The sequence below is a fragment of the Schistocerca nitens genome, chromosome 7, assembly GCF_023898315.1.
Source record: "Schistocerca nitens isolate TAMUIC-IGC-003100 chromosome 7, iqSchNite1.1, whole genome shotgun sequence".
Lineage (NCBI taxonomy): Eukaryota > Metazoa > Arthropoda > Insecta > Orthoptera > Acrididae > Schistocerca > Schistocerca nitens.
The window spans coordinates 312,969,184-312,996,072 of NC_064620.1; the positions used below are offsets into that span (position 1 = coordinate 312,969,184).

General features: G+C 39.6%; 1 protein-coding gene across 1 annotated transcript in view; it reads left to right on the forward strand.

Annotated features, from left to right (window-relative positions):
* Positions 1-26,889, forward strand: part of LOC126195054 (probable ATP-dependent RNA helicase DDX27) — a 91,703-nt gene that overhangs the window by 59,585 nt on the left and 5,229 nt on the right. Inside the window, exons 6-13 of the mRNA XM_049933501.1 lie at positions 5,956-6,039; positions 6,128-6,255; positions 6,342-6,539; positions 6,615-6,759; positions 12,862-12,996; positions 20,278-20,455; positions 20,579-20,779; positions 23,116-23,391. Coding sequence (XP_049789458.1) covers positions 5,956-6,039; positions 6,128-6,255; positions 6,342-6,539; positions 6,615-6,759; positions 12,862-12,996; positions 20,278-20,455; positions 20,579-20,779; positions 23,116-23,391 — 1,345 coding nt within the window. The remainder of the gene's footprint in view (positions 1-5,955; positions 6,040-6,127; positions 6,256-6,341; positions 6,540-6,614; positions 6,760-12,861; positions 12,997-20,277; positions 20,456-20,578; positions 20,780-23,115; positions 23,392-26,889) is intronic.

Here is a 26,889-nt window from a genome sequence, read left to right on the forward strand (position 1 = left end):
GGTGCAAGAAGTGCAGGATGCACTCCTGTTCTTGCAAAAGCAGGGTAAGGATGTAATTTTCTGATGGGCTCCAGGGCACATAGGGATTCCTGGAAATGAACTGGCAGACGTGGCTGCCAAGGAGGATTGCTCCATCCCACCTCCTGCTCGCTGTTCCGCCCCCCTGCAGGCAATAACATCATTCGTGACTCGGAAGGTCATGCGTTGGTGGGAGGCTCAGTGGCTGGAAGTGAGGGATTATAAGTTGCGAGCGGTGAAGGATTCTGTCCAACCATGTTTTGTACTGCTATTTTATTTTTAGTTTTATCTACCTGTTTTGATGTGCTGTGTCCAATCTTGCAATTTGCACATTTCCAATTCTCGCAAAGATCGGCTCTGAATTGATCCTTGTTTAACAGATCTTGGCTGCACTCGTCAACATTTCTTTTGGGAACGGGCGCTGATAACCTCATTGTTCTGCGCCCTAAAACACTAATCATCATCTGCTGAAATGTATGGTATGTTGGCAGTTGGGTTGGGTCCTGCAGTGTGGCTTGCTGGCTCCACGTCAGGGCGGCTTCCGCCAGGGTCGCTCTACCACTGATAATCTTGTGTCCCTCGAGTCTGCCGTCCGAACAGCCTTTTCCAGATGCCACTACCTTGTTGCTTTCTTTTTTGATCTACACAAAGCGTATGACACCACCTGGCGAGATCATGTCCTTGCCACATTGTATGAGTGGGGTCTCCGGGAACCGCTCTCGATTTTTATCCAAAACTTCCTGTTGTTCTGTACTTTCCATGTCCAAGTTGGTGCCTCCCATAGTTCTGTCCATATCCAGGGGAATGGAGTCCCGCAGGGCTCTGTATTGAATGTCTGTCTGTTTTTAGTTGCCATTAACAGTCTAGTAGCAGCTGTTGGGCCCTCCGTCTCACCTTCTCGGTATGCAGACGAATTCTACATTTCGTACTGCTGCTCCAGTACTGGTGTTGCTGAGTGTCACCTACAGTGAGACATCCACAAGGCGCATTCATGGGTTGTAGCCCACGGCTTCTAGTTTTCAGCCGCAAAGTCATGTTTCGTGCACTTCTGTCAACGTCGTACTGTTCATCCAGACCCAGAACTTTACCTTCATGACGTTTCACTCACTGTAGTGGAAGACATATTAATCCTTAGGACTGGTTTTCAGTTGACAGTTGCCCATATTCTTCTGTTCTGTCCTTTTTCGGCTGCCCTATGACTTCATCTTTGGTTGCTGGACTTGTTATCATTGATTTTAGCAGACAATCCCTCATCGGCTGATTTAGTTTTACGTTTCATCTGTGAGGGTGGGTTTTATCATTTGATCTGAGTTTTAGGGCATGTCCTTTGCCCCTCTGTGTCCTCCACCCTAGTGCTTTTAGGATGGAGGTTTTAATGTGTTGCAGGGTGGCTGGCTTTTCCTTTTTATTTTTGTTGTCAGCCAGCCACTGTAATCTGATTCCTTGTTTTATTCTCTTCTAACTGTTTCTTGCATCTCACTGTTGTTTTCTTGTCTTCTTTTGTTCATTTTAGTGTTCGTTGCCTTTCCTTCATTCTTGTGGTTTTTCCATTCTTTCCGTTTTGTTTTATATGTCTCATCTGTTTTACTCTCACACTTGTGGCATTGTTTTATTAGGAACAAGGGACCAATGACCTCATAGTTCGGTCCCTAGCCCCCTGTTTTAAACCAACCAACCAAAAGGTAGATTGAAGAAAGGTAAACCAATATGTTTATTGCATTTGCTGCATTTGGAGAGTTTTTGACAGTGTTGGCTAGAATACACTCTTTGAAATTCTGAAGTTTCAAGGGCTAAAATACAGGGAGCAAAAGGTCATATACAGCTTGTATAGAACCAGACTGCAGTTTTAAAAGTCAATGGACATAAAGGGAAACAGTAGTTGGCAAGGGAGTAAGACATAGTTTTACTCTCTCCCCAGTATTATTCAGACTGTACATTGGCCCAGCGGTAAAGGAAACCAAGGAAAATTTGTAAAGGTAGTAAAGGGACAAGAAATAAAATCTTTCAGATGTGCTGATGATATTTTAATTCTGTGGGAGATAGCAGTTGACTTGAAATCAGTTCAACAGAATGACTAGTCTTGAAAAGTGACTATAAGATAAACATCTACGAAAGTAAAAGAAAGAAAATTGAATATAGTCAAATTATATTTACCTGATTATAAGATGAGGTTTCTCCTCCAATTCATCATTCAGAAAATACTATGTCATCTTATGATCACAGTTTACGCAATTGCTGCCAAGGTCAATGTTTTTACAATGTGTAATAGATTAATATACGAATCGTATTACATATATGGCTGAAGCTTTGGCTATTGATGTTTCATACAAATTTATGTTGAACAATCACAAAGACGCTGAAGCACTCGATACAGTATTGACCTTGCTCAACCAGTTATGTGACATTTCACTTGTGGCGCTAGTACAAGGGACATGTGAGAAACTCTTTACTAGCAAGTACAACAACCTAATGCTCTGCTTAAAACTTACAATTTGTGAAACACTGGAGGAAATAATATTAAATTCTATCAACTTGCAAACTTTTGTTGATATTTGAGAAAGTTTGTAATAAAAGTTCTCATACATATGGGTACAATATATAAACATTTATGCTGCTTTTTAAATAATGGCAACATTCAGAGGCGAAAATCTTCTCCTTCAAAAACCATTACTTGATTCTGAACCGAAGTCAGCTTTATTTGTTTATGAGAAACTATAATTAATTGCCACTTGGGTTGCAAATAAGAAATTTGATCGCTGTTCAGGTATTAGAATACCGTGGAAAAACGTTAACAGTTGTTAATCAGCTTTGGAGCAAGTTGATGGCATTTGGACAAAATGAGAAAGAAAATTAATCCAGAATTAAATGTCCAAAAAATGAAATAAATCACGTTATATTGACTGGAATTGTTATCGCAAGACTAAATCACAATGGACAGATCTGTTTTGGAGATATTATCAACAGACGTAACTACATCACGGGTTTGAGAATTGGAATGAATTGTGATTGCAATCATTTGTTTACGTATTAGTTGCTGCTGTTACGTATGACTTGTACTCTGGAAGATACAGCTGTTCACATTTCACTGTCGCTCAAGCACAGCACTACGAAATGTTGGATGGTACAGAGTGAAACAAGCGTTACCAACAGTGGGAATGTGTACAGCATACTTCAGTTTTTTTTAGTAACATCTAGCATGTTTAATCTGCAGTTTGCCTGAATCCATTTGCATTTGGAATTCAATTGACTTTAAAATTACACAAATGCTCAATGGTAGCATACATTTCTGTAAAATTTGCTAAAAGTCTAGATTGGGGCCACTGGTGTACTTACATGTTTCATGCAGCAATGTTGTCGATGTTCACCATGTGGTATGATGGGAACAATTGGGGATATGTCAAAGCCAATGAGAGATGGTGGGCAGACAATATGTTTGGAAGCAAGAGATATTGTAATGTTTTATAATTCGCTATATTTGCAGGGGGGAAAAAAGAAAAAGACAGTAGTGTTCTCAGGTCCTACCAGAATCAGAACCACAGCATTTGCAACATATTTAGAAGAAACAGCCAAATATTTGTGACAATGGAGATGTAAGTTTCACAGATGTCCTGTAAGGATGATGATGACGATGATGATGAAAAATGGTGATACCACAGATGGTAGTGGAAGTAAACAAAACAGGTAGTGAAGACAACAATTAATGTAAACAGTTTCTTTTTGCTTATTTTATTTCTCCTTGTATTATCAAAATGTAGACAATCAGTAAATGGCATAATTTTAGAATAGGCTATCTTAACTGTTTAGAAAGAGAAAGTTTGTACTTTTGATTAATCTGAATATGTTAAAAAGAAAATTTTTCTCAAGAAGTCTCTTAAAAAAGGGGGGGGGGGTTGTCTTATAATCGGGTAAATTGGTAAATCAGGCAATCCCAAGGGAACAAGATTAGGAAATGAGGCACTAAAAGAAGTAGATGAATTTTGCTATTTGGGCAGTACAGTAACTGATAAAGGTCACATTAGGGAAGATATAGAATGCAAGCTGGTAACAGCAACAAAAGCATTTCTGCAAAAGAGAATTTTTTAATAAAATATATGTCACAGCTGCAAAATACCATTGCGAATTCTTTACAGACAAATGGAAAAACTGGTTGAAGCCGACCTCGGGGAAGATCAGTTTGGATTCCGTAGAAATATTGGAACACGTGAGGCAATACTGACCCTACGTCTTATCTTAGGAGCTAGATTAAGAAAAGGCAAACCTACGTTTCTAGCATTTGTAGACTTAGAGAAAGCTTTTGACAATGTGGACTGGAATACTCTCTCTCAAATTCTAAAGGTGGCAAGGGTAAAATACAGGGAGCGAAAGGCTATTTACAATTTGTACAGAAACCAGATGGCAGTTATAAGAGTCGAGGGGCATGAAAGGGAAGCAGTGGTTGGGAAGGGAGTGAGACAGGGCTGTAGCCTCTCCCCGATGTTATTCAATCTGTATATTGAGCAAGCAGTAAAGGAAACAAAAGAAAATTTCGGAGTAGGTGTTAAAATCCATGGAGAAGAAATAAAAACTTTGAGGTTCACTGATGACATTGTAATTCTGTCAGAGACAGCAATGGACTTGGAAGAGCAGTTGAACGGAATGGACAGTGTCGTGAAAGGAGGGTATAAGTTGAACATCAACAAAAGCAAAACTAGGATAATGGAATGTAGTCAAATTAAATCGGGTGACGCTGAGGGAATTAGATTAGGAAATGAGACACTTAAAGTAGTAAAGGAGTTTTGCTATTTGGTGAGCAAAACAACTGATAATTGTCGAAGTAGAGAGGATATAAAATGTAGACTGGCAATGGCAAGGAAAGCTTTTCTGAAGAAGAGAAATTTGTTAACATCGAGTATAGATTTAAGTCTCAGGAAGTCGTTTCTGAAAGTATTTGTTTGGAGTGTAGCCATGTATGGAAGTGAAGCATGGACGATAAATAGTTTGGACAAGAAGAGAATAGAAGCTTTCTAAATGTGGTGCTACAGAAGAATGCTGAAGATTAGATGGGTAGATCACATAACTAATGAGGAGGTATTGAATAGCATTGGGGAGAAGAGAAGTTTGTGGCACAACATGACTAGAAGAAGGGATCGATTGGTAGGACATGTTCTGGGGTATCAAGGGATCACAAATTTAGCATTGGAGGGCAGCGTGGAGGGTAAAAATCATAGAGGGAGACCAAGAGATGAATACACTAAGCAGATTCAGAAGGATGTCAGTTGCAGTAGGTACTGGGAGATGAAGAAGCTTGCACAGGATAGAGTAGCATGGAGAGCTGCATCAAACCAGTCTCAGGACTGAAGACCACAACAACAACAACATAAATTTAAATGTCACATAATATTTACTGAAGGTATTTGGTTGTAGAATAGCCTTGTGAAGAAATGGAACACATAATGTAAACAGGTTTAGACAAGAAGAGAATTGAACCTATTCAAATGTGATGCTACAGAATAATGCTGAAGATTACATGGATAGATCGAATAACTAATTAGTAGGTACTCAATTGAATTGGACAGAAAGGAAATTTATGGCCAATCTGGACTAAAAGCACAATTTGGCTGCCAGGACACATCCTGAGCCATCAAGAAATTGTCAGTTTGGTACTTGAGGGAAGTGTGTGTGGCATAAAAATTGTAGAGGGAGAACAAGGCTCAAAAGGATTTAGGTTGCAGTTGTTATGCGGAGATGAAAAAAGCCTTGCACAGGGTAGACTATCATGGAGTGGAATATCAAACCAGTCTTCGAACTGAAGATAACAATAGCATCAGCTTTTTCTTTCCACTTTGAATTGTTATAATAATATTTCCCTCTGCTTTCCTGCAAAAAATTTATAATGCAGTACAATCTTCCATGATTAATCTTCACAGCAGTGTACAAAATATTTACATTTATTGGCAGGTATATCAAGTAACGAAGCAGCTGGCACAGTTCACTACAGTAGATGTTGGATTATCTGTTGGTGGTCTTGACTTGAAAATACAGGTAACAAATCTGTGTCATCAACTTATTGTTATTTTTTAGCATTTTGCATTGTCCTCATATTTGTAAAAACATAGCATTATTATTGTAGGAGAATGTTTTGAGAAAAAATCCAGATATTGTAATTGCTACCCCTGGACGTCTTATCGATCATTTGAAGAATACACCATCATTTAGCTTGGACAGTATTGAAGTCTTGATTCTTGATGAAGCAGATCGGTAAGTTAATACAGTAGATTTTATGTTTTGATACATCTGTAATTAATTTGTGTTCCTTAGATACATTATGATATTACTCTTCACAGAATGCTGGATGAAAATTTTGCAGAACAGATGAAGGAGATAATACAGCAGTGTGCTAGGACAAGACAAACATTGCTGTTCTCTGCTACAATGACAGAGGAAGTCAAAGATCTGGCTGCTGTCTCTCTTGACAAGCCAGTTAAGATATTTGTTGATAGTAATCAAAATGTAGCTTTTAATCTACGCCAAGAATTTGTAAGGTAGTATTTTTTTAGTGATCTCATTATTTTACATTGATGGGTTTTATCCTACTCTAAACCTTGCATTTTATGCAGGATAAGAAAAGAACGGGAAGGAGATCGTGAAGCGATTTTGGCAGCTCTTGTGTGTCGTACCTTCAGAGACCATGTCATAGTATTTGTTCAGACAAAAAAGCAAGCACACTGTCTGCACATTCTCCTTGGTCTTTTGGGTATTAAGGTGTGTGCCATAACGTCTACAGTATTTTTTTCTGTGGTTCTCATACATATTGTGCATTTTGTGAAAATTCGCAGGAGCAGGTTGTGAAGCATGAACTTTATGTATTAGGATTTGCAATAGTGATTTGCAAATGATTACAGTGCTAAAATTATTTTAAAGGATTGCTGTTGTTCCCCCCTCCCCTTTGAAATCCCTGCCCTCTTTAGCACCCCAATATCCCAACATACTAGAACAGTCAAAACACGTCCCTTTCCAAGTTTGACTGTCATTCATTGGGCCCAGTAAAATGGTGAAATGTTTCTTTCTCTTTTGAGTACACGATTGGTGACTGTTTAAAAAAGCAGCCAACACCGAAAACACCAAATTTGAATTTTATTATTGACTTAGTTTAAAATCTCTTGTTTTCATGATAATTTAATATCATACTTTCAGTATTGTTACCTTGTGCTCTGTGGACATCGGTATGAATGTTGACCTTTTTACAAATGTCTTACATTATTAAACAGTGTTGTGAATTGAAGAGCAGCAGCTGTGCAGCATCTTGAAATTCCTCTTCTTAGGGTCTTTGGCTGGCATGGCAGGCATAATAATGTCAGTTCATGACCTGCACTGGGCGAATTTCATTCCACTGTTGCAGTTCTTCACTCAACATAAGAATAAAAGGGGGGCAAAACACACACAGCAGGATTACTTCTTAGGAAAATGTAAATTCAGTATTAACTTTGTAAAGTGATATTCTGGAATTCACATGACAACGAAATATACATATTCATTCTTATGCTACTTCTGGTTCTGACCTGTTGATACAAGGGTCATACGTGTGTCATTGACCCATGTCAAAGCCAATCTCAAGCTGCATCCACCCAGTACATGCTGCTCCTGTCCTGTGACAGATATATTCCGTCACTTTAGAGCCACGGTCATCTGCATGAGCATCTGGGTCATATGCTAACTCCACCGCAACTTCTGTGCATTCTTTTATTTGTGTGTTGTAATAAACGACCTATACACTCAAATAAATGACCACAGCCAAACTGTGTCCATAGCAAAGACTGATCATCCTTCCCTCCTTGCCCTGCATTAGCTCTGTCCTCGTCCCAACCATATACTGTGCTTAATGCACTCAAGTCACATTCACAAGGAGTGAAGCTGATATCCTCATCTGACAATCCAAAATTTAAGTTTCCCTTATTTGATTAAGCCAAATTCCAGGATTATTGCTTTAAAATGGACATGGGTGATTTCTTTCCCCATCCTTGTCTAATCCGACCCTTTATTTTACCTCTCAAGGCCTCACCACTAATGGAAGCATAATCTTCCTTCCTCTCTTATTCCTCACCATTTCTGTCTGGTCCTTGCACATGTCTGTAAGACTATGACTCCTCTTTTACACTGTTCTCGTAGCAGTTTCCCTGTGACCTATTCCTCCGTGTGCAGTTTATCTGCGCCAGGATGAACTCTCTCTGGTACTATATTCCTGTCCCCTTCACTTGCCATCCCTAACAGGACCCAAGACACAACATATCTGGAAATAACACAAACTCGTATCAAGGATATTTCTCATTCCATAGTTAATATTATTGTGTATGCAGTTGCATAGCAACAGCAGTCTCTTGACCTGCTAGTCTGTCATTTCACTTCTTTGAAAAACAGTGGTGAAGTAATCCCTCTGCCACCAAAAGCAGTACAGGTTGTAGTATGCATCAGGGAAGGAGTTTCAATTTTTTTGTTTGGACTAGTTTGGCATTTTAAAGCAATAATCCTGGAATTTGGCTTAATCAAGTTAGGGAAACCCCAGGAAACTTAAATTTTGGATGGTCAGTGAGGATATCAGCCTCACTCCTTCTGAATGTGAGTTGAGTGCATTAACCACAGGTTTGTAACTTGTACATTTAGCCATCGCGAGAGCGTTACAAATTTCATTGAAAGTTTGAAGTGTGACACACTTGCAGATAGACGACATGCTAAATGGTGAAATCCGATCTTCACCGAGGATGTAGAGCATATATTATTACCACCAACTTTCCAATCACGCAATGATGACCATTCAAAGATAAGGGAAATTAGAGCTCGTACTGAGGTGTTCAGACAGTCGTTTTTCCCTTGTGCAATCTGCGAGTGGAACAGGGGGGGGGGGGGGGGGGGGTATGACTTTGGCACAAATTGTGCCCTCAGCCACACACCGCTTGATGGCTAGCGGAGTATATATGTAGATGTAGATTAGCTCTGACAATTGTTGTAATCATAGCAGCTGGCTTAATATGTAGCACAGAAATTAGCTACCATTACATAAGAAAGGTGTAACCTTGCCTAAACTGCACATATCCCCCATTTTGTGAGATGAGGGTATTCTCTACATTTTTCCTGACACCGCCTCAACACAGCCAAATAAAAATATAGATAGCATATAATAGCCCCCTTGGAGGAGTTACAAACAATGTATGGACAATTCTCAGGTGCAAGAGTGATTTTTGTATTACACTTTGCTTTGTACGAATAAGAGGAGTGTGTTATGGGAGTGCATTATGAACAGTTCATAGACTTTGAATGAAGCATATTGTTTTGGTTTCAAGTAGTTGGTTTATTATAATATCAAATTGCCAAGCATACAGGAAGAGAGTAAGCTGGATGCAAAGAGTGAGTAATGAAAGAGTATTGGAAAGGGTTGGTGAGAGAAGATGTCTGCTGAAAGTTGTAGGAGAAATGAAAAAGAACTGATTGGGACATTCATTGAGAAGGGAGTGCTTGCAGGCAAATGCTTTGGAAGGATTGGTTTGTGGGAGAAGACTGAGAGGAAGAAGGAGATACAAGATGATAGATGGCATAAAGGGAAGAGGAAATTATGCAGACCTGAAGAGGATGGCAGAAGACCAGACAGCCAGGAGAACTACCATGTGAAAACCTGCCTTTTGGCAGAAATTGATGATGATACAGGAAGAGCCTCCAGCACTGTCATGTGGTTGTGACATTATTGGTTAAGTGAAGACCAAACACACACAGATCATACTGTGACAACAGTGAGTGATGACCCGTAGATGGAATAATAAGAGTAGAATCAATGGTCAATAGTGAAATACAGTGAAAGTTCACTAGATGTCTACAGTCAGTATCCAGTCCTATCTTTCACAGTCTTATTGCTACTATTGTTGGCACTGAATCATGAACACCAATCACTCCATGGGGGGTGTGAATACTGACAGGAGCAAGCTAGTTGACATCAGGTTATCTTCCTCTATGACCTGGCGTGTACGTCAACATGTGAAACAAGACATCCGGAGGTGCACATTCATCTGTACCTTGCTGAGGAATACCTAGAAGAGCTGTACAATTTCCAGTTGCCTTTGGTTGGAGATCCCTCTTGACACATGAGGATCACTCAAAAACTTACTGTAAAATATGAGATAAAAAGTTGCTACATATACCCATTCAGCGTTACAGAATAATGTGTCAGACTAATGTTCACAAAATACAAAATATATTTTGTGTTCCTTGTCATACTTATAACACCAGTAAAAATTATATCAGCAGAGGCTGCAGAACCATGCTCAGCTTACATAAGTTGAGAGAACCAGACAAATATAGAATAGAGATGTGGAAATAAAATGACAGTAGACCTCATCTAAAGGAAGATATTTGTCCATGACAGGATTTTTACTTGTGATATATTTATCCTGCTAAAAACAATTTTTTGGATTGAAATCATGAATTGTGTGTCACTTTCAGATACAACACTCTTTTGTCTCGTATTTAAAGTAACTGTTTCCTTTCTCTGTATTCAGTTGGTCTTTAGTTCTGATGGTACTTGCTTAGCCGTGGAAACCAGTCAACCTTGTTATTGATTTCTGCAGTCAAGACAATTCTGATGAAAACATTTGTGAACATTAAATCCCATGCTTCATAGACAATGTTTGGTTTCAAGAAATCAGATGCCATGTACAGTTACACGTTGCATACTCCAATCAGCTTTAATTATGACTCAAATTTCTATTCATCGTAATATTTTATGATAATTATAATTTTGTGCGTGTACAAATTTGAAGAAAACACAACATAGATAATATCTGAACTGAGAACTACATAACATTTGTATTTTTTCAGGAGTTAGTCACATTTTTGACTGAAAAAAATCACTTGTTATTTTCACTTTAACTTCTAATGTGTGTTATCATCACTATAAATATCACAACTCTCTGACAGCTGAGTATTGTGTTCCTGTTGAGTGACTGCTAGCTTTTTTTAGCAGTCATGCTTCACAGGAGGGATGTGAGATCTGCTATCTTTTCTGGGCAGATGGGCCGAATACTTAGTATAGGAAAGCTTTGTTTATGTTCACAAATTCTGGTTGGCTACCTATTGTAGATTTCTTCAAATTCACCATAAGGAATTAAAAACCTTCACAAATACTGCAAATAAACAGTACCGTACCACCCCGCACTGGAAAACTGAACAACATCCTTCGCCAGGGCTTAGATTACCTATCATCATGCACTGAATTGAGGGACACCCTACCTGAGACACTTCACTCACCTCCTAAAGTGGTGTTCCAACACCCACCCAACCTCCACAACATCCTAGTTCATCATTATGCCACTCACAGTCCCAACCCTTTGCCACAAGGATCATATCCTTGTGAAAGACACAGGTGCTAAACCTACCCAATCCACCCACCCAGCACTTCCTATTCCAGTCTTGTCACAAGTTTATCCTATCCCATCAGGGGCCAGGCCACCTGTGATTTCAGTGGCTGCTTCACTACCCGAGCCATCTGGATTCTTCCCTCCACCACCAGCTTTTCTAAACTGCACAAATGGGATTTATCCTTACAATGCATTCTCTACTCCCATAATTATCCCGGTGTCAACCTATAGTAACATACTGTCCCAACAGTTTCCACCTCCTCTATCCCAATTCTTATCTCCCGTCCTGTTTATTTGCAGCTGTCTGCCAATGCATCCACCCATCTTTCTTCACTCCTCTCCTTTTTTGCTCCATTTGTCCTCACATCCCTGCCCCTAACCTCCTGATTCTGCACCTGCCAGCATTCTAGTCCGTGCACACTCCACCAGACAGTGTTCGTTTCTCTCCTCATCAGTGCATAATCCCTTCCCCTTCCCAACCCCCTACAGATTGCTGCTTGTATTCCACATGATGTTGCATTCTGGCACAAGATACTGGAATGGCGTGTGTGTGTGTGTGTGTGTGTGTGTGTGTGTGTGTGTGTGTGTGTGTGTGTGTGTTCCTGCTTTTGTGTGTGAATGCTGTGTCTCTCTTTTACTGATGAGGGCTGTGGTTGAAAGCTGTATGTAAGTATCTTTTAATTGTGCTTGTCTGCAACTTGAGGTGTCTTCTGTATGGTAAGTAGCAATCTGTCTTTTCCTACATTGTTGATATTACTACCTGGAGTCTCCATTGTTTGAAAATTGTAGTTAGTAACTTTGATCTCTCAAAGCTGTAATGAAATATTAAGTTGCCATAGAAAGTATTGCCACCTAATAATGCAAGAATTAATGAATAGAGTTAAACATTTTGGCTACTGAAAATATAAATGTTTGTGAAAGTTTCATAATCACAAGTAGAAAAATTGTAAAATTGGAGTTAGTTGGTTTGGCTTCTGAGTGGCACAGCTAGTAGTGTATAATGTAGCCACATTTCAAATAACAGGCTGGTGGATTTGTGTGAATGTGTGTGAGGACAGGAGATTGAACAGAAAGACGGACAGTAGGATAGAAACCATGTGTAAATGTGAATGTGTGTGAGGACAGGAGATTGAACAGAAAGACAGACAGTAGGATAGAAACCCTGTGTAAAAGAGAGGTTTGAAAATGACGTTTTGTCATACTGTTTTCCTCAAAATTTTTAGTTTATGAACAGATTTGCCCTCTATCAACTGGAGTCGTAATTTTGAATCTGTGTTCATGTAGCAAGTTTCATTTTCAGACATTATCATTGTATTGTAGGTATAAGGAGAATAGTAGGAAAACTTTACCTTCTGTTGACCATTCATTATTATTTGGCATATGGTACTTATGTTTTATTGCCAGTAATTCCAGTATTCCAACTTTATGGACAGTTTGATATACATTTAAATTTTGGTTTTAACAGGTTGGAGAACTGCATGGAAATCTGACACAGCCTCAGCGTTTGGAAGCTCTGAAGCGTTTCAAGAATGAAGAGCTGGACGTTCTTGTGGCAACTGATGTTGCAGCTCGAGGTCTAGACATTCGAGGAGTAAAAACTGTAAGTGTCTTCAAGGAATTTTGTATTTTAGTTTTCTTGTCTCCATTCTGTGCTTAAAAGTTTAAATTCTTAACTATCTGTAATGAATATTTTTAATGTTTGGGTATTGCTGATGTGAGAACCTTTTCACCTCAAAGACACTGCACCTTGTATATGAAGTACATTTCTTTCGCATTAATCTTCTTATGTGATGTCTCACTAATTTTTATAAAGCTTACAACAAGGTCTCAGGAGACTGTACACAAGCTCATGTAGAACATGGATGAGGAACAAAAGTGACCATCTTCTTTTCAAAGAAATAACTCTCACACTCATCATAATTGCCTGCTTATGATCAGTGATTATGTTCTGGGTCATTCCATGTAAAAACAGATATTTTGATGGATCCTAAGGTAACGATTTCAGAAATTAGTCGTATTTGGTACATGAAGTACTACTTAGTAATGAATTGACCCACAGACTCCCCCCCCTTTTTTTTCCATCTCGTATGTGGGCCACTAAGGTGATGTAATATATAAAAAATAACATACATCATTCAGTTTTTTTATGAAAAATGTTTAAAAACACACTTTTTCCAAGTTGTGCTTTAAACTTGTGATTTTTTTAAAAAAAGTAAGTATAACTTTGTGCAGGTTAACAGTACAGTCCACAGCTTGTGCACTGTGACTCTTTAGTCTAGTATTAAGTGTAAATAATAATGAACAGCATTTGGCATTGCAATTAATAGTCTTACCTTCACGCCCGCATCTCGTGGTCGTGCGGTAGCGTTCTCGCTTCCCACGCCCGGGTTCCCGGGTTCGATTCCCGGCGGGGTCAGGGATTTTCTCTGCCTCGTGATGGCTGGGTGTTGTGTGATGTCCTTAGGTTAGTTAGGTTTAAGTAGTTCTAAGTTCTGGGGGACTGATGACCATAGCTGTTAAGTCCCATAGTGCTCAGAGCCATTTGAACCATTTTTTTTCTTACCTTCACTTAAAATATGACTCCATCGGGAAAAAATATCGAATGTGATGAACTTCTAAGTCCAAGAAGGGGGGGGGGGGGGGGGGGGGCGGACATAGACAATTGAATCTCAGTTTAATTTTATGCTGAAATGTTTACATATCTGGCAGCAATCTAAGGAGCAAAGAGGAATATCATAACTCACTTTATTCACATTGCCACTTACACATACTGCCCACACTCAATGTTACAGAGAACTGGTGAAGAAAATCCATGTGCATTCTTTGAAAAGTTGTACCTAAAATATTTATGGTTGACTTGTGGGTCAGAACTGTAAACAGTTGAGAGCTGAGAAGACTTACCAATCAATTTTCTGAATGTATATATTGTATTTTGCTGTTAAATGTCTTCAGTGTAAATTATTACAAGAGGCAGCTAAGACGAACAAATGTGGTGAAATAAATTAATTAAAAAGATAACTTTAGTGAAATAAAAGAAAAGATGCAAGCAATGATGAGAGGCATTAATAATTTTTTTACATGTATGCCAGTGTATGTAGACATATACAGATTCAAATGTAAAGATGGAAATTGTATTTTTAAAACTCCACCTTGCATATAATATTGTTTTCCTTGACATCTTGATCCAAAATCCTATATAAGTTCACTTAAATGTAAGAATTGCAATCTTTTTATAGCACTTAATGTCAAGTTCACGCAACCGTTCACTGTGACTTTGTATTGATGAGAATCCACCTCGAATATAACATTAGGAAAGGGGACCCAACAAGTATCTTTCCTACTAGGCCATGGACGTAATCGTGATTCATCGAGAGACATTCAGTTTATCTCAACATCTTTAAAGTCATGTGATAACTGGGAAATGTGTCCTGTATAGCAGTTTTCATCTCATTTGAAAGCCACATACTGCTTCGCATGCAGCTGTTCCAACAAAGCATTTTCATGAGCTGCCATAGCAGCAGTGGTCCCATTTGCATCTGTTGAAAGTCTCTTCATTAAAAAGGTGTTAATAGTAGTGACTGGAAGTGCATGGTGTGATTGTTTACCTCTGTTCCAAGAAACTGTAATGTGGTTTGATAACTTGCGAAGAAACAAAGAATGTGTTGTTGGCATGTATTTTCTGTACAGTTGTTTCAGATGACTCATAATAAGCCCTTTTCTGCATGTGATCCTCCTTGTTATCTACCATAGTGGAAACATAATTTTTCCTTCCTGCACAGAGTCTTCAAAAATTGTCATTTTCACAGTTTCAGGTTAACATCTTTAATCACTTATCCATTTTGCAGAAGCAGTTACACCTCTAATATAATTAACTTGTTTTGCTACACATACCATGTGCTCTGTGACACCGAAAGTAGCTGCTAGTCATGAAAGTGGAACTAGTGTTGAAACTAGAATCTCCTTGCTGTGAGTTGAATGTCTTCATTTTTAAGTGAGGAGCTCCATTACGTTGGAAAAATGTTCTGTGTTGTTCACATGGGCACCCCACAAAATACAAGGCTTTTTTTATACTTTCTTTGTAGGGTATCAAATCATATGAAAATTTCTTGGTACTGCACAGTGAGCACAGTTGCAGGACACTATCGCACCATGCATTTTTAGTCACTACTTATAACACTTTTCTAATGAAGAGACTTTCGACAGGTAATTGTTGCTATGGCTGCTCATGAAAAATCTTTGTTGGGGCAGTATGTAGCTTTCAAGTAAGATGAAAACTGCTACATACGACACATTTCCCAGTTGTCACATGAATTTAAAAACGTTAAAATTAACTGTGTGTCTCCTGCTGAATCACAATACCTTCCATGGCCCAGTAGGCAAAATGCTTTTAATGTCCTCTTCTCTAATGTTATCTGCAAGGTGAATGTCCCATCATTATGAAGTCACAGTGCATGGTTGTATAAACTTTACAATAAATGAATTGAAAAGACTGTATCTCGTACATTTAAGTAAACTTATTTTATTTTTCGATCAAGATGACAAGAAAAACAATGTTATATGCAAGATGGAAGAATTTTGAAAATACAGTTTCCATCTTTATGTCAGAATTTATTTATGAAACTGGTCTGTGCAGAATTTTTACGTCTATATACACTGATATTAATATAATAGAGGGAAACATTCCACGTGGGAAAAACATATCTAAAAACAAAGATGATATGACTTACCAAACAAAAGCGCTGGCAGGTCGATAGACTCAAAAAACGAACACAAACATACACATAAAATTCAAGCTTTCGCAACGAACTGTTGCCTCATCAGGAAAGAGGGAAGGAGAGGGAAAGGCGAAAGGATGTGGGAGAGGGTAAGGAGTCATTCCAATCCCGGGAGCGGAAAGACTTACCTTAGGGGGAAAAAAGGACGGGTATACACTCGCACACACACACATATCCATCCACACATATACAGGCACAAGCAGACTCATTATTGCATGCATCTTTTCTTTTATTTCAGTGAAGTTTCTTTTTAATTTAGGCTGACAGAATAAGGATATATCACCACATTTGTTCACCCAAGGTGTCTCTTGTAATTCTTTACCTTGAAAAGACATTTAACAGTGAAACACAACAAAAAAATCAAGAAAAATGATTGTTAACACTTTTCAGCTCACAACTGTTCACAGTTCTGTCACACAAGTCGACTGCAAATATTTTAGAATTTAGGCTAACTGAATAAGGATATACCACCACATTTGTTCACCCAAGATGTCTCTTGTAATTCTTTACCTTGAAAAGACATTTAACAGTGAAACACAACAAATACATTAAGGAAAATGATTGTTAACACTTTTCAGCTCACAACTGTTTTCAATTCTGTCACACAAGTCAACCGCATGTATTTTAGGTACAGTTTTTCAAGAAATACACATGGATTTTGTTACCTAGTACACTGTAGTGTCGAGTGTGGATGGTATGTGCAAGTGGCATTTTCATAAAGTGAGTTAGGATATTCTTCTTTGCACCTAAAATTGTTATAAAATTCAATGTTTTTTCCCGATGGAGTCACCTTTAATTAAAGGTAAGAAATATTAATTGCAATGCCAAACACTTTTCGTTATTGTTTATACTTAATAGTAGTACTAAAGAGTTACAGTGTGCAAGTTGTTGTCTGTACTATTAACCTGTACAAAGTTATGCCTTTTTAATAGATCACAAATTTAAAGCACAGCATGGAAAGAAGTTTTTCAGTGTTTTTCATAAAAAGTCTGAATGATGTATCATATTTATTATACGTTATATCAACTTAGTGGCCCACATACTAGATGCATTAAAAATTGAAGTATGTAGGTCAACTCATTACTAAGTAATTGCTCTCTGAAAATACAGAAATTAATGCCTGACCAATGATTAATTACACATCCTTGACCCTTCAGACACATATTTATCAAAAATGATTAGAGTTAGGGCAGTGCTATTGGGTAGTTTTACTATTAAGACATGTAGGTGTCCATGTAGCAAATACGACTAAGTCCTGAAATCGTCGCCTTATTACCCCCTGTAAGATTACACAATGACTCTCCAGTATAAAATCAGTCCTAAATTGTGTCAGTCCTACAAAAGTGCTTGACAATACACCTCGTGTGTATTTGATGCTCTTCCCCTGCCCCCCCCCCCCCCCCCCCCCCACACACACACACACAAATTCACTTTGAGCATAACTTTTTGCTACTCTTTCATCCATCAACTGTGTCCAGATGCCTTGCTTTAAAGGTACACCATCACTGTCTTACTTTCCTTTAGTCATTACTGTCATTGTCAGATTTCATTATTTGGCCAAGCAAGGTGGCTCAATGGCTGTAATACTGTACTCATTCAGGAAAAGCTGGGTTCAGATCCCTGTTCACCCAGCCAGATTGATGTTAACTGTGGTTTCCCTAAATCAGTTAAGCCAGGTTGGCTCCATTGAAATAGCCATACTGATTTCCTTCCTCATCTTTATTCAATATGAGCTTGTACAGTGTCTTCAGTGACTTCTTTATCAATAAGATGTTTAATCCTAACTTTCCTTCTTGTCTTTCTTAGTCCATAGTGAATTTTGTTGACATTTAAATCAGTGACTAGCACACAATGAAAAAGCAAAAGTTGTAGAATAGCTTCAGCTACTCACAATAAGATGTTTAATCCTAACTTTCCTTCTTGTCTTTCTTAGTCCATAGTGAATATAATAGAAGGAAAATAGTGAATTTTGTTGACATTTAAATCAGTGACTAGCACACAATGAAAAAGCAAAAGTTGTAGAATAGCTTCAGCTATTCACATATAGGGGGTCCATCAACCTACTGTGGAAGTGTAAACTGTTCTCTGCAGTCAGTCTTATTTTCGGTTAATTCACCCTTACATTTGAAGTGTGCTACATTTGTTGTCATATCATAATGACAGAGAGCAGTTACCATTAAGCTGAACAAATTCACACTGCTATCTATTTTCATATTAATCCAGTCCGTATCTTTCTTTCTGTACATGCTCCTACCTTGATTTTTCTTGTTTTATAACTATTGAGTAATTCATATTTACAATTTTAGGCAGGAAGTCTGAATTGACACTATTTTTATATCGATTCATGTATTTCTTTCTTAGATAATAATATACACTCCTGGAAATTGAAATAAGAACACCGTGAATTCATTGTCCCAGGAAGGGGAAACTTTATTGACACATTCCTGGGGTCATATACATCACATGATCATACTGACAGAACCACAGGCACATAGACACAGGCAACAGAGCATGCACAATGTCGGCACTAGTACAGTGTATATCCACCTTTCGCAGCAATGCAGGCTGCTATTCTCCCATGGAGACGATCGCAGAGATGCTGGATGTAGTCCTGTGGAACGGCTTGCCATGCCATTTCCACCTGGTGCCTCAGTTGGACCAGCGTTCGTGCTGGACGTGCAGACCGCGTGAGACGACGCTTCATCCAGTCCCAAACATGCTCAATGGGGGACAGATCCGGAGATCTTGCTGGCCAGGGTAGTTGACTTACACCTTCTAGAGCACGTAGGGTGGCACGGGATACATGCGGACGTGCATTGTCCTGTTGGAACAGCAAGTTCCCTTGTCGGTCTAGGAATGGTAGAACGATGGGTTCGATGACGGTTTGGATGTACCGTGCACTATTCAGTGTCCCCTCGACGATCACCAGTGGTGTACGGCCAGTGTAGGAGATCGCTCCCCGCACCATGATGCCGGGTGTTGGCCCTGTGTGCCTCGGTCGTATGCAGTCCTGATTGTGGCGCTCACCTGCACGGCGCCAAACACGCATTCGACCATCATTGGCACCAAGGAAGAAGCGACTCTCATCGCTGAAGACGACACGTCTCCATTCGTCCCTCCATTCACGCCTGTCGCGACACCACTGGAGGCGGGCTGCACGATGTTGGGGCGTGAGTGGAAGACGGCCTAACGGTGTGCGGGACCGTAGCCCAGCTTCATGGAGACGGTTGCGAATGGTCCTCGCCGATACCCCAGGAGCAACAGTGTCCCTAATTTGCTGGGAAGTGGCGGTGCGGTCCCCTACGGCACTGCGTAGGATCCTACGGTCTTGGCGTGCATCCGTGCGTCGCTGCGGTCCGGTCCCAGGTCGACGGGCACGTGCACCTTCCGCCGACCACTGGCGACAAAATCGATGTACTGTGGAGACCTCACGCCCCACGTGTTGAGCAATTCGGCGGTACGTCCACCCGGCCTCCCGCATGCCCACTATACGCCCTCGCTCAAAGTCCGTCAACTGCACATACGGTTCACGTCCACGCTGTCGCGGCATGCTACCAGTGTTAAAGACTGCGATGGAGCTCCGTATGCCACGGCAAACTGGCTGACACCGACGGCGGCGGTGCACAAATGCTGCGCAGCTAGCGCCATTCGACGGCCAACACCGCGGTTCCTGGTGTGTCCGCTGTGCCGTGCGTGTGATCATTGCTTGTACAGCCCTCTCGCAGTGTCCGGAGCAAGTATGGTGGGTCTGACACACCGGTTTCAATGTGTTCTTTTTTCCATTTCCAGGAGTGTATAAGGGTATACTATCTGGTGAAGGAGCCAGCAGTCAGATGGCATTAAATTATGTTGATATAAATTCTTCATATATTTACTAGATTGGGCATTGTCATACTTCTGCATTAATGTGACACAAGTCTTGGAGCAGTGAAGCCTTTGACACATTCTGGATAGTATTTGCTCCTATTCGTGCCATTATTTGTAAATAAAAATGTGTTACTGCCTTGCTTCTAGTCCATTTAATTCTTACAATCTTATGGTATGAGAGTTGTATGGGATCATCCATAGCAACATCATTTTCATTTCCATAATGAATTACTTTTTAGGTGATAAATTTTCTGATGCCTGCAACAGTGGAACATTATATTCATAGAGTGGGCCGTACTGCACGTGCGGGTCGTGCAGGAGTGTCTGTATCATTAGCTGGTGAAGCAGAATACAAAGTAGTCAAAGAAGTTGTCAAGAATGCTTGCACTCCCCCCAAAAATAGAATTATTCCTCCAGGTAAGTTAGCATTATCATATTCAATTACCATTTGGTAACAGGGCTTGAAATGTGATATTTGTTCTATTACAGTTTGATTTTTTGGTTGACAAGTATTATGATAAACTATGCAATTTGTTACAGACATAATCAGCAAGTATTGTGAGCGTGTTAATGCTCTTGAGGATGACATTCAAAAAATTCTACAAGAAGAAAGAGAAGAACGGGAACTTCAAAAAACTGAGAATCAGGTAAACAGAGCCGAGAAGCTCTTGAAAGAAGGAAAAGGAGATAAATCTCAGCGTTCATGGTTTCAAACTGAAAAGGACCGCCGACTAGAGAAAGGTTTCCATTTTTGAGTACTTATCTTATTTATCAGATTAATATTTTTAGCATTATTTCTCCATTTTCTGAAGCTGAAGAAAAGAGATTGCAAACTGTTGTGTTAGAATATTTACCATCACCACTGCATTTAGATGACAGAGCTAGGTCAAGATTCACGTGGCTGTTTCTCTGCACTGAATTTAATTAGACACATTCCACGTTATCCTTTCTGCCACATCATCCCACTGTCTGAAAAGAAGATTGCATTCAAAACAAAAAGTTAAAGGCTACTGAAATTGTATCCTTGATTGTAGAATATTTTTTAATCTTGAAATATGTTTTAAGGAGCTTATTCTGATAGCAATCAACTATAATTTATTTCTCTTAATGAAAGAGAAAAGGCAGAATTTTGGAAAGAAATCCTAAGAGATTAAACATATTTGGATGTGAATAAAATGAAGTGTGAAAAAAGTGAGTCATGATACACCTGTAGCCCCTGTTGATATTAAGCTTTGGTACTGGAAAGTTCTGGATGCAATATAAATAATGTAATCACTCGTAGAGTAGTAAATGTAATCATTCTGCTAAGTTTTCTGCTGGCAAGTGATTTACTAAGTAGCGCAAATACAGATGTCCACTCCCTCCCCCCTCCCTGAAACTATGTGCGTGCCTTTTTAGCACACTTGGTCACTAGCTTAAGGTTAAATGAAATAAAGAATTAATAATCTATTTAATTAGCAGTGGATGTGATTAAAGAAATAAATATTTGTGAAGTATATTGAGACAAACAATGATAAAAATAAAATCTTAAAACATCGTTAATATTAAATGCTAGTGTGGTGAGAGTGTCGTCATTGGTTTTTGTTTAAATTGTGCTGATAATAATAAAAGATTGCTCTGCATTTTAGCTTTCAGCCAAAAGGCCTTCTTCTGAAGTAGAAAACACATGCACAAGTCACAACATCTGAGCACTGTCTCTGGCCACTGTGGCTGGACTGATTCATATCCGAGCCTGATGGGCATAGCAGTCTGGTGGTGGAGGGAATGAGGAGGCATGGGGCAGTGAGGGAGGGAGTAGCAGGGTGATGTGGGGGAAAGTGTAGTGGGAAGGGAATAGGTAATTGTAAGACAGAGACTAATAAAGGTTGAGACCAGGGGCATTATGGGAAAGTAGGATATATTGCAGGGAGAATTACCACATGCAAAATTCAAAAAAGCTGGTGTTGGTAGGAAGGATCCAAATGGCACAGGCTGTGAAGCAGTCATTGGAGTGAAGCACATTGTGATGGGCAGCATGTTCAGCAACTTGGTGGTTCAGCTGTCTCTTGACCACAGTTTGTCAGTGTCCATTCATGTGCCAGATAGTTTGTTAGTCATCATGTCCACTTAGAAAGCAGCATAGTTTTTGCAGCTTAGTTTGTAGATCACATGACTAATTTCGCAGGCTTTTGACAGGATAAGAGATTCATGCAACTGGATTGGAGTAGGTGGTGGTGACGGGATGATGTATGGGACAGGCCTTGCGAGTAGGTCTGTTGCAGGAATATGGGCCGTGAGGCAAGGGATTAAGGCAGAGATGGAGTAGGGATGGACAAGGATATTGCGTAAGTTAAGTGGGTTGTGGAATACCACTATAGGAAGGGTGGGAAGGTTAGTGGGTAGGATATTCCTCATTTCAGGGCACAGCCTGAGGTATTGGAGAATGTGATTCAGTTCTGGGTGCTACTGAGTCATGAGACGAGTGCTCCTTTATGTGAATTAGCTACACAGTACATGCAAAATTTTCCCATGATTTTAATAGTCTAGTGCATCCAAATGAGCAAAAGTTATACTTTTGTGACAATGAAGTAAGAAATGATCCTTTATGAATTAATTTTAATGGCATTTTTTATACTTGCATGGAGTGTGATGTTAATGTCTTTTTTGTTATTTCTTCTGGCTCTTACGTAGAATGCAACTTGAACATTAGTATTCTTCTAGAGTAAGTATTCTTAACTGGAGTTTGCATCTTGAAACTTCCTGGCAGATTAAAGCTGTGTGCCAGACCGAGACTCGAACTCGGGACCTTTGCCTTTTGCGGGCAAGTGCTCTACCAACTGAGCTACCCAAGCACGACTCACACCCCGTCCTCACAGCTTTACTTCTCCCAGTACCTTTGGAAAGGTCCCGAGTTCGAGTCTTGGTCCGGCACACAGTTTTAATCTGCCAGGAAGTTTCATATCAGTGCACACTCTGCTGCAGAGTGAAAATCTCATTCAGTTTGCATCTTATTTTCATGCTACTATTTGAATCATGCTTTCATATAAAATCAATATTGTGAAGTCTGTGCTGATCTACAAACAACACAATTGTTTTAGAGAGGCTGAGACTGACTGATCCAAAAGGAGGAAAGAAAAAGCGAGGAACCAAACGAAAAGCAGATGACAGTGATGATGAACGTGAGATTAATGCTAATAATGAGGCTGAAAAAAAAGCAAAGAAGGGTAAATGGAAAGAAACTCCTGAAGACAGAGTTCAGGCAGAGATGAGTAAGATTGCAGCACTGCAAGCTCGTTTAGCAAAGAAGAAAAGCCGTCCACGAAAGCTAAGAACTCTGGTTGATACACCAAGCCAGCCCATTGGTCAAAAAAATAGTATGTATTTGGCAAATGAATCTCAGTTGATTTATATTTACAATTATTTTGTATCTGTGCTTTATTGTTTACATGTGCAAAATTTGTGCTAACATAGGATACTAAATCTTCAGATATTAGCTCAAAAGCCTGTACTTTTCCCTGGGTATAGTTTAGTAGTAGTATGAAGTTTGTAAAAGGGTGATGTTACAAATTAAGGTTTAATTCCCAATCTAATCCACTGTTTCATTCTGCAATTAAATCCTGAGAAACTGGAGATATCTGAATCCAAGGTGTCTGATTAAAACTTAAGCTATAATTGTGTGGGTTGAATGCAGCATCTTGTTATGGTTCTCAAGTAGCTGGGAACCCGCTTTTCCCAAAATCAATGCTTCATTAATGACAATAGTATGAAACACATAGATTGCTACTTGGTTTCATTTTTCATTATTTTATATAACTTCATCTTTTTTACTTTAATGCACAAAAACAATGTCATTTACATAATAATGTCATTGTTAACTCTTTGTTTCTAGATTCCAGGACTCCTGAAAAAAATTATTTATTGTCTTCTGTGGCTGTAGTCTTTATTGATTGTATCCCTTTTTTGGCAGTTATTAAAGTGGAATGACTTGCGGCTGGTGATAACTGCTCTTGCAGCTGCATCACGACAGAGATAATTTTTTAGATCACGCCTTTTACAATACCTGTGTTTATTGGAATTTATTGATACACTCTGGTCTGAACAGCTGGAAAATTGGTTAACTTGAGGAAACTTTCACCACCTCTGAATAGGTCATTAGAAGAAGTGGTCACTTGCTGTTCAAAAATTCTTATTTATTGAAACTTCTCAGGTGCAGCTCATCACCAGAACATCAAGAAGAAAATTCTTTACACAATATATGGAGTCATGTGTGCCATGTGTCCGTTGAGTACAGATATTGATGCCTGACACAAGTGATTCCATGTATTGTATGACAATTTTTCTTTTTGATGTGCTGATGATACTGTGCCAGAACTGCATCAACAAATGATACTGTACCAGAACTGCATCAACAAATAAGAATTTTTGAACAACAAGTGACCAGTTATTCTAGCGACCTATTCAGCAGTGGCATAAGTCTCCTCAAGTTTACTGTATAGTCACAGGCCACTTGCTTGACTTTATGTTGCATCATAAGAATTGGTCAAAATATGCAGATATATCGTGGAACGAATATTGTGCCTGGGATTACAATGGGTAAAGCTGATGGTATTGTTAAAGGAAGAGGTAATACAGTCTTCTTTCACGTAACCACCATTAGTAAATAGGCCTTTACTTAAGGAACAGAGTAGTAGAAATCGTCATCATTCAGTGCTGATGTTCACTCAGATGCAAGTAAAGATGGTGAAATTTTTCAGCAAAATAGTTTCAAAAATTTGTGACATGGCAAGCCATTGGTGGGATTGAAGCTAGTAGGTGACTGATGTCTTTGGATTGTCCTCAAAGTGTGATTTAATGACTGGATTTGCTTCATACAGTTGTAGATATTCAAAGTTACAGCCAGAAATGGCCATTACCTCTTCCTCACACGCAGTCATGGTAGGCAGCAGGATCAGTTTACACAACAAAGACAGCCAGGAATCATAATATTTACTTAAACTATCTGAATTCATCTCTATGAAGATGCTGGCTATTCTGAGTTAGGTCTTCCATAATTCCCCTAAATTGCTCCAGGCAAATGCCTGGATGGTTTCTTTGAAAGGGCATGACTGATTTCCTTCCCCATCTTTGAAACCATCCTACATTGTGCTCCATCTCTAATGATTTCGGTGCTGACAGGATGTTAAACTCTAATCTTCCTTCATTCCATCCATGAAGATGGGCTGTATGCAGGTATGTGTACTGTTAATGAGATAATGTCATGAATAGTTCTTGGGTATTCAGCCAGATGTGTCTAAAAGACACAATAATTCAGCAAGGCGGCTGCTTGGCATCTTCAGGCACTCCTGATGAGAGTGATGTTTTGCTGATTGCTGTGTTTATAGTCCCCACTCCCCAGCTCCTCCAGCCAGTACTCTGGGTGCAGACGTGGTGCAGTGGTGGGGAAGCGCAGTGTCAGGCATCAGTCAAGGGCCTGCCACTATGCTCCCATGGTGCTCAAGCCTGTGTCTAAAGCCTTGCTTAATTGAAACCTGCTGTCCTTGTTTATTAGTTCATCATGCTTTTGGAATCTCTATAGCTTCTTTCAGAATACAATCCCAGAATTTGTAGGAACAATCCCAGAATTTGTAGGATTTTTGCTACAACTTGGTGCTATCTTAATTCATGGTATGTCTGTGGGGGATGCAGGTTGCCACAATGGGCTTTTTTGGCTGAATATTGTCTGTGTTGCATATATGCTCAGTACATCTCTCCTGTACTGTTCGGATAGCCTGGCCTACATACATTTTTGCACACTGTCAAGTGATACTGTAGACTCCCAGTTTCCAAAGTCCTAGGTCATCCTTGACTGATCTTAATAAGGTTTTTGTCTTAGGTGGTGGGTGGAATAAACACTTGATGTTGTATAACCAGAGTACTCTTCCAGTTTTTGCTGGTGTGTTCGCGATGAAAGGAATAATCGCCGTCACAACCACTTCATCTTCAGCTGGCTGTGGTCGTGGCTTCTTTGGTTTTAAGGGACACTGTATCTGGCAGTTGCTGTAACCATTTGTACGGAACATGGCCTGTAAGTGCTGCATTTCATCTGCTAGACTGTCACAGTCTGAGACTTCACATGCTCTGTTCACTAGAGTGCTTAGGACTCCTCACTGTGAAGATGAATGGCAGCTGGAGCCATGCAAGCATAAATCTGTATGTGTCGTTTTATGTAGGCAGTGTGACCTAGTGTGCTATCTGGTCTTTGTGATGAGCACATGTAGAAATGAAAGTTGACGATTTTCCTTTATCACCATCATGTATTTGATGTTCTGGTGCAACGAATTCAGATGTAGCAGTTGAGATCTTGTAGACAGCCGACTCCGTTCTTCTTCAAATGCCTTCATAAACTTATTGGCCACCACTGGTGAGAATGAGCAGTCCGTCAATACTCTGTCTGCTATCTCATAATAATTTCTGTCGATCAGGAAGTAAGTTGATGTAAGCACAAATTCAAACAGCTTTGTTAGTGCAGGCCCAAACTTTTCTCCTAGGAGGCACCCGTGTGAAAAGAGATACCACATCAATGCTCGCCACGGGTCTTCTTGGCCCAGCAGCTCCAGAACTTTTAACTAAGTTCCGGAGCTGCTGAACGAAATGTGGGAAATTTCTTATGTGGTGCTGGCTCCCTAAGCATCATAATGGGTAGTAAAAGAAGAAAACCTGTGAAAGCAATAATAAGCCTTGTGGGAAGTGAAAGAAAACGGAGAGGACAGGCATGAAAAGTCAGTGAAGTGAGGAATTTCCATGGTTAAGGTAAATTATGTGACATGAGTGCCAGAGTAGAAACAAAACACAAACAGTAGAAGATATAATATTGTAAAGAGAGTTCATGGAAA